Below are 8,650 nucleotides of genomic sequence, written 5' to 3'. Positions count from 1 at the left end.
AAAACAAATGATGACTTCTCTTCCTGAACATACTGATGCATTTCTCTTTAGTGCAGTCATTCTGGCATTGAGGGCTGCCCTATGTGTATACATGAACAACATATCACTGCAGTTTCAACGGGCCTAATCATGAGCAAACAGCAAGAGTTTGTTCTTTTCCTGATGAGACAATTGTCCCGTGAAGGACATAAACATTGTATTTAGTTTCCAAACAAGGTCATGAGAAAAAACGGGGTAAAGGCTGGCACTGTTGTCGTGTAAACAGAAAGACAAGTGAGGTAGTGTAGTTGATTCAGAGGTAAATGTCCCCTCAGTTTTAGGACAATCTGGTGTTATAAATTCATCAGATGCAGGAGGAAAATCCAGATATATAAGCCTCGTTTAAAGCTTTGCACATTAATGTCTGTGATATATAGTGGAAGTACTGACAGTCAGTGTGTGAAGGTGCATTTCTCAGGGTATAGTTCATGGTTCAGTGTTTGTTAAAGAGATATTTTGCCAATTTTTGCCAACGTTTCAACTGTTGCTTTAACTACAGATTTTACTTCCTAATTTTTAATGCCCCCTTCCCCAAACAAAAAAGAGTATAGAAGCAGATCGAAAGAGAGAACCACCTCTGTCTCATTCTCTTTCTCTTTCTCAAATCAAACTCTAAAACTAAGCAGTGATGATCAAATATATACCAGTTTTATATATATATATATATATATATATATATATATATATATATCTGTTTCCTGTATTGTAAAAACGGCGTTGACTATTTCTTTATTAGCTTACCTGTAATTAAAAATTGTTGCATAAAGCCCAGATCGGACCAAATATTTGCAACAAGACAAGTTGAAGCAGGCAACTACTTGCAATGCGCTGTTCTGCAATGCTCTTAAAACCTGCTGGCTCACACCAATGCAACTACATGAGACAGTGTGTTATGTCTATGCAACAACTCTCTGTACATCCATCCTGATTTACAGCTTTTTAGGCTTATTTTGTGGCTGAATATAATGAGTAGCTTCTTAAAATATGAGTGAGGATAGTGATAGCTTCAACTTTTCTCTGCAACTTTTCTCTAAAATGGTTTCATCTCATCGCAAATCTCTGGTCTGAACTAGGTTTAAGAGGTTCCTCAGCCAGCTGCCATATTGTTTCCTGTGGAAAAATGGACATGCTCGCATCATGTCACCCACTAGCGGGAGCGTTTGTTGGTCTGGTGCGGTGTGGTGTTCTACTTCTTGAGCATAAGCGAACGCCACAGCCTCTTTTCTCTGCTGTCTCTGGTCATGTCAAACTAATTTCATTAGTGCGCCTATTTGTATCTTTTTTAAAGCATAGATAGTTCTATGAAAAGACAATCCTCCCAGTGGAGACACACACTTTTTTAACTGGTGACAAGTAGGATAAAATGTTTGAGTGATTTGCCAATTACCAGCTAACAGATAAAGACAATTCATATTGCACATATCCACCCACAATAACTGTGACGTCATACATTTCCTTTTAAAACCAGACAAAAGGCTGGGCCGATGTGTTTGAGCGTGACATGAGGTGAGGAGATATGGTCCATGTGGTTTGTTGCAACTGTTGACAGAAATACCGATATTCCACCCATGCTGTTGAAAAGGTCCTCGCTCTATTAATGTCACTGTAGATAACATAGGTTCATAACTAACACAAAATATATTTTTAGGCACTTCATAAAAGCAACATCTTTATTTCATCCTCATAACCTTAGACTAGACTAGACTCATAAACAGTCATGATAGAATTAAATGTTAATGATAAACTTATGTCTACAACAAATCGAGAAATGGTTTACCTGTTATGCCTTTTATTCATGTTAACTATGTTCATTAAAACTACCCCCAAATTAATGTGTATTTTTAGTCCATATCCTTCTCACAGTCATCTCTACCATTGTTCCATGCAAAAACCACTTGCAGCAATGCAGCCAACCACAACTGAGGTTTTAACAGTCACAGGAAAAGCTTCAAAGTCATGGGCTGTGGTCAAACAGGCACGTGCACAAAAACTAAACCAAGGCAAATAAAGACAAAATGCCTCCCACTAATTTGAATTATGTATCTTCATTGTGGATACCAAGAAAATACTAAAAAAAAAAAAAAGAAAGAAAAAAAAAAGATCTTTAACAGTACAAAAAGTGCCTCTCAGATCAAACTACTGCGAACAATTATTAAAAGTGGAAGGGGAATCCCTGAATGTTTCCTTTTCTTGCCTCTAAGCCATGTACTGTCCCTTTTCTTTTGTCAGCCCTTTATAGCGCTGTACAGTGTGAACCTGCCGAGAGGTGGAAAAGGGGAAAAGAAAAAGCTAAAGAGGAAGGAAAACACACAGTGGGAGAGGTTAGAGAGACGAAACCAGCAGCAGCATCACTGACGTAGTCACAACAGGAAGCGCATCATCTGAGAGGGAGGGGACTTAAGCAAGAGAGGAAGATATTTGGGGAGAACTATGTAAATAATTAGGCAAAAAGCTTCTTATTTCCTCAACGGATGAACAGACAGCACATCAGCAAGAGACGAGACGCTTCTCCTCTGTTGACATTTATCAATACTTTTGTTTTAATTTGTTATACAGACAGGTTGTGGAGGGAAGATGTTTGTACAGGCAGATTTGTATCACTGGTGATTGGAATAAGGGATTTTTTTTGGCGGCTACTGTGTGGATTATGACAAAGTTTTAATATCTCTGTGGACACCAGACATGGATATGGGCAATAAGACACCGGTTCTTGTCTTCCTGATGATCTACATAAACTGTCTGTCAGGTAATAAACAACTTTTACTTATTTTATCTGTTTTATTTAATCTTGTTTTGTAATTTTTCCTGACAATGACATGTGTTCATCATTACAGTAGTGTTACTATCTTGTGAAATACTGTACTGTGTACTGTGTTTATCTGTTATGATGAAATGTACTTTGTAAGCCTACATTTGTAATAAGGTTTCCATGAAGGCATCATGGGGAAAAACAACATTTTATAGAGCCATCCATTACAAATATCCGGTTCCATTCAGGTTCATGATTCGTATACTTAAAGTGGAAATGGGTAAACCTCTGTGCTCTTTACAAAAACCCCAACAGGGTGATTATCATAAAAGATCCCTAAGTGATTTTTAAGGTTGTCTTTTCGGCAGCCAGACTTCCTTTTCTTGTCCTGACCGCATCCTTTAAGCTAAAGATAACATTTCAGCATTTGCCTAGCATGTGTGGTTAGGGTTTATAATTTTAGTCCAAAATCAAATAGCGTGTTTCCTCTCTTGGCCACATAATATAAATATATATACAAATTTTTATTTTATTTGGAGAAATTGAAATGATCTTGCAATGATGAGCACTGATTTTACATTATAATTCAATTATTTTTTCCTTTGGCAGGACTGCGTGTCCCTCGGCCTGACAACCTGGAAGTGAATATTGTGGATGGTGAGGTGATAGTATTTTGGAAAGATCCTGTGGACGCCCCCTTGAACCATCTGTACAATGTACAAATGGCAAAGTATGTTTAACCTTTACGTCAGAGTTACAGTGTTCTTTCAACAAACCTCCCATTATTTTAAAATTCCCAGCATTCTCTATTTTTTGCCTCTACCTCGAACGTGCTTACATTTGTTTTCCTTGCTGTGTATCATTTACCAGGGACTTTTATTGAAATGTTATGTTTAATTTAACCATTTGTTATTCACATATTCATTAATCATATTATGTTTTCTGTCTTCAGGTACGGTAGTGTTGAATGGACCACAGTGAAAAGCTGCACAGGGATCAACAGGACCTACTGTGACCTCAGCAGCCTTATACGTGATTATATCAGTCCCCACAAGGTCAGAGTTCAGATGGTTGCAGGACAAAACGTGTCTGCGTGGGCACTCAAAAAGAAATTTCTCCTGAATAGAAGTAAGCATCGCTGTCAGTTTCAGTTAAAATATTTTCTCTGGTTAGGTCATTTAGGCACACTACTGGTTGTTTACTTACCTCTCTTTGTGTCTGTAGGTCAATTGCTACCTCCATCCTTCACTTTGTGGGCTACTTCCAGCTCTCTGACGGTTTATATTCACCAAAAACCCATCCTGGAAAAAATCTTTCTTTTTGGGCTCACCTACACCATCTACCTGGAGGAGAGAGGAGAAAATGAAAAGGTACAGTATGTGAAATAATGTAAGACAGCACCTCTTTCCACCAACCCCATCATGAAAAATTCAAAACACAAGATCGGAGCTAAATTGATAGGTAGGTCTGTTGTCCATATTTTGTGATTACGTTAATTGTTTGTTAATTAAACAGTGCTACAAAAAATGGCGACATTTTCAATTATGTTCAGTTGAGAAACAGACAAAATCATTTTCCGCTTAAATTAATATCTGAATTGTACTCGTCCCAGGCTATATTGTACAATGCGGTCTTGTGTTGACCTGCGTGGCACTCTTATTTTCACCCCACAGAATACAACAGCATACCTGACAGATGACATGGGGAGGACCAAGTATTTCAGTTCTCTCCGCTGGGGGACCGAGTACTGTGTCAGCATCAAAGTAGAAGGCAATGGAGCTCCGTCAATCAGCAGTGTTTCCCCTAAACAGTGTCTGCTGCTACCAGAGCAAGGTAAGAAAAACATTATAATGGTTACACCCAGCTAAGAGACAGGAGCTCTGAACAACTAAGCTACAATTCAGGTTAGTTTAGTTTATTTCTTTGCCTAAGTACGCCCTATTTCACGAAAAGAAATAGAACAAAATCAACTAAATTCGTATTTTTGTTGTCAATAAAATTAGCCTAAACATAATACAATTGCTGCTGCTAACAGGCATGGCACTCAGCCACCACAAAAAAAGAAAACAATGCTAAATTCAAGTACTTTACTGATTAAACGGTCATCCATATAGGAATAGTTTGACATTTTAGGAAATATAAGTATTAACTTATCGTTACCCTTCTGTACGTTAACTACAAGGTTTTGGCCAAGCCCCCAGGTACAGTGCCAATTTTACATAGTGGCCAAACATGGAATTACAATATGCGAGTCCATCACATGATGCCATGGGGCCCAAAAAACCCTTTTTCTATACTTACATTACATGAATTCATACATGGATCATTTCACTATCAAGTTTTTATCCATTCGGTCCAATAGCATTTGAAGTCTAAAAGAACTGCACAATTAAATCAATTTTATCCAGAGGGATTAAATCTGAAGTTAGCTGCTCGGCTGCCGCAAGTCTTTAGTGTGCTTCCTGTATGGACCCAACGATGCAGTAGATCTGGGTTATTTCATACCGCGAAAATCAAGTTTCCTTGCTGCATGCACCACTGAGCAGTTTTAATAGGAATGAACAGGGCCCCACCTCTGACGCTGTGGTTCTCTTTAGACTTTCACGTTTACAGCCAGCAGCTGCTTAGCCTAGCTTTGTATGAAAACTGGAAATGGGGAAACAGCTAGCCTGTTCTGTGCAAATGGAAGCACCTAAAGTTCACTAATTAGCATGTTGCATCACCTTTGCTGAATCCAGCACTTAATTCCCCGTAAAACTGCAATGTTTCCCTTTTTTCAATCTTTGTGCTAAGCGAAGCTAAATGGTTGCTAATGGTAGCTTAATATTTACTCTTCCTGGCGAGAGATTGGGGAAGCTTATTTTCCCAAAAAGTAAAACTAATCCCATAGGCCTACATTTAAAGATGGTGAGAAGGGAATGTTTTATTGCAATAAGATACATGCTGAGGTCTACACTCCCACTCCTATTGAACTCCTACATGTTTTTCTTCCTTCCAGAATGGTTCATAATTGCTGTGTCATCCTTGTCTCTCCTGGCTGTGCTGGCCATCCTTGCTGTCATGGCAGCCATCCTCCTGTGTTACCTAAGACGTCCTGAGAAAACTCCTGTTGCACTGGTAAGCACATTAAATGACAGAATACTTGGACGAAATATAGTTATACCACCTTGTGCTATCAACTATGTGGAATCTAGAAACAAACAATGGTTTTACTTCGGTCTCATTTCATCATATCAGCCTTGTTGAGATAGTTCAGTAGGTCATGACTGACTTTGTTCCTACATGACATCACAAAACGATGACAACCACTGTCTTCTTTCTCGTCATCTCAGAAATCCCCTGTCAGTGGCTGGCTCCCACTCTCCATCGGAGAGGGGACTGCGGAGGTTGTTACAGACAAAGGATGGTTCCTGTCCAGTAATAGAACAGAAGTGAAAAACTGCATCAAAGACCCAGTGGCACATGTTGTGGTAGCAGAAGAAGATGGAGAGGACAGGAGGACCAGCATGGACAGTGGGGTTGACATGGAGTCCAACCCTGCTACAAGCAGCCGAGGAAGTCCTCCAACGAGACAAGAGGACAGTGGCTGTGGGAGCTTGGGAGGACCAGAGAGCTCCACTAGCAGTCAGACAGTTTACCCCCTGCAGGACAGGAGGACTGATACCGACATAGCCAAGAGGGACGATAGCGGCTGCCAGCTTGATTCTTCTTCTGTGAATCTTGATGTGCACGACAGTGGATCTCTAAAGGTTTCTGGGGGAAGTTATCGAAGCCAGAACCCCTCCGCTGGGCAGATTCATATCTGTGACGACGAGGACATGTTTAAACAAATGCTTCCTGAATTAGTTTTGGCCGAAGTGGTCACAGGCTACAGGGCTGGACCTCAATCATGTATCTGCTCAGGAGCAGGCCAGTGCACCTGGTGCCACAAACAAGCCCATTATGGAACTGAAGTTATAAAACAATACAGAGCTATGTGTTTTAATAATGGACCAGTGAGCAGCAAATGTGATTTTGTGGACTCTTACAAAGGGGGGCATGCATTTTTAAGTTATCCTCAAAAGAAACAAATGGACACTGTCATGGTGAATGACTTGGACACAACTTTTATACAACTGGGGGAGACGTTCCCTCTGCTAACAGCTCTATCACCGCTGCCCCTAGTGAAGGAAAGACAAGACTTAAATATGAACAATGTGTCCCTTTCTCTTTGTGACGTACAGCTTACAGCTGAGTGATACACTGGAATGCAATGCTATTTATAAAATCATGCTGACATAACCTGTCTGAGAGCTACACTGTAGCGATATGCTTCCATTTTTCTGCATGACATACTTTTTGAGTCATGCAGTAGAAGCAGTAAGTAGTATTTGGGGGGAGAGGAATCACTCCAGGATTGAAGGTGTGATTGAAAGAGGGCAAAACTATGAGGAGAAAACAGTGCAAGAGCAGGCTGTTACTGACTGTAGGAAGGAAATAGAGGTTAGGCCACACAGCTGCTGGGTGATAGCCGTCGGCTGGAGCTACAGGGGCTTCTTCTGACAACAGAAGACCTTTTTCGTCCCACTGGGTGTATTTTACAACTGACTAAAATGCTGCATGCCGGAAATGAAACTGGTGTGGGCAGCAATGCAGAGAAACAGTTTGACAGTTGCGTACTTTTGGGCAATTTACGATTCCCTGCCTGTCACCTCTGCTAATGATGAAACCTGATATTGGTAACCAACAGTGAAGTTTCTGAGAAGTTTTTCTTACCACTATTTAAATATCAGACAAAATACTTGTGAAGCACTTAAGAGCGATAACGAGTTGTGTCAAACAAGGGAGCAAATGCCTCATTTTTAATGTGTGTTTGCTATTTTAAAACTCCAGGCCTGTCTTTAAACTACCTCTCCATTTTAAATTATTTATTAAATATGACTTGTTTTTTTTTTTTTGCATCGCTTTGAATACTATATGTGCCTCTGCTTTTTTTTTTACATGTCATTAAAAGATTCTGTCTTCCTAGAATGTCCTCTAAATTTCATACATTCACAAACAAAAAACCCCAAGCAAATGTCATGATGTTGATTTTAGAAACCATGACTCACAGAAACACAAGGAAAACCCTGAAACAACATGGTGATTCTAACTGGAAAACAAAGATTACATATCGCCGTGCTGCACTTGGGATCCCCAAATGCAAGTTCTGTACAGGAACCAGAGCGGTGCATTCGAAGCCACTAAACTAAGAAAAAAACACTTCCTGTTTCAGGCTCCCACTCGGTTCAAAAAGTCCGCTTCACAGTGACAGCAAAGCGAGAATATACTGTGAACAGATGTGAAGTTTCAGACTATCTAAAACAATACCTGTGTATCAGCTTTTCAGTAAATGCACGCTTGATTGGGATGAAGCAGATCCCTGGCAGTGGTAAGAAAACCATGAGACTTACTTCTCTATGTGCAGCATAACCTGCAGAGGAAGTAAGACAACTTCTGGCTAATCCTAAAGGTTAAGAGAAAAAGCCTGCTAACTGCAAACTATCACGTTACTGGTTTTGCAGTACGTGCCGACTGATGAGAATCAAATGTAGATCAGAGTTCATCTTTTTATCGCTCCCTGTTTGGCTGGATTAAGCTGTTCAGAGGCCATTCTGTTGAGCTCCTAATGATCCTCCCATAATGTCCAGAGCTACCAGTGCTCCATTGCAGGAATAACACTTTTTGTAGTATGTCTTGGCAATTTGATTTAACACAAAGCTCCAAAAATTAGATTTTGAGGCTGGGTCCCTCTACAAAGTCACAAAATTAGCTAATTGGCCAGGACCCACCTGGGTTGACATTTTAGTTCAGATGTCTGTCTGTTAACATAAAATCAGACTC

The 8,650-nt window shown here is 40.0% G+C and overlaps 1 protein-coding gene across 1 annotated transcript; it reads left to right on the top strand.

Annotated features, from left to right (window-relative positions):
* Positions 1-1,554: 1,554 nt before the first annotated feature.
* il10ra (interleukin 10 receptor, alpha) lies at positions 1,555-7,815 on the top strand. The gene is made up of 7 exons (XM_049575859.1): positions 1,555-2,785; positions 3,398-3,518; positions 3,741-3,916; positions 4,013-4,158; positions 4,462-4,621; positions 5,787-5,905; positions 6,121-7,815. The coding sequence occupies exons 1-7, from the start codon at positions 2,722-2,724 to the stop codon at positions 7,024-7,026; spliced, it is 1,692 nt and encodes a 563-aa protein (XP_049431816.1). The 5' UTR covers positions 1,555-2,721; the 3' UTR covers positions 7,027-7,815.
* Positions 7,816-8,650: the final 835 nt, after the last annotated feature.

The sequence above is a fragment of the Epinephelus fuscoguttatus genome, linkage group LG5 (assembly GCF_011397635.1).
Source record: "Epinephelus fuscoguttatus linkage group LG5, E.fuscoguttatus.final_Chr_v1".
In the NCBI taxonomy this organism is placed as follows: Eukaryota; Metazoa; Chordata; class Actinopteri; order Perciformes; family Serranidae; genus Epinephelus; species Epinephelus fuscoguttatus.
Note: the sequence above shows the minus strand (reverse complement) of the source record. Positions and strands in the feature narration are given on the sequence as shown.

Bases quoted from the DNA above. Each gene is read 5' to 3' on its own strand.
- il10ra (XM_049575859.1), top strand. From the start codon at position 2,722: ATGGATATGGGCAATAAGACACCGGTTCTTGTCTTCCTGATGATCTAC. The intron at 3,519-3,740 runs GTATGTTTAACC...TTCTGTCTTCAG, and splicing joins TACAATGTACAAATGGCAAA to GTACGGTAGTGTTGAATGGA. The intron at 5,906-6,120 runs GTAAGCACATTA...TCGTCATCTCAG, and splicing joins AGAAAACTCCTGTTGCACTG to AAATCCCCTGTCAGTGGCTG.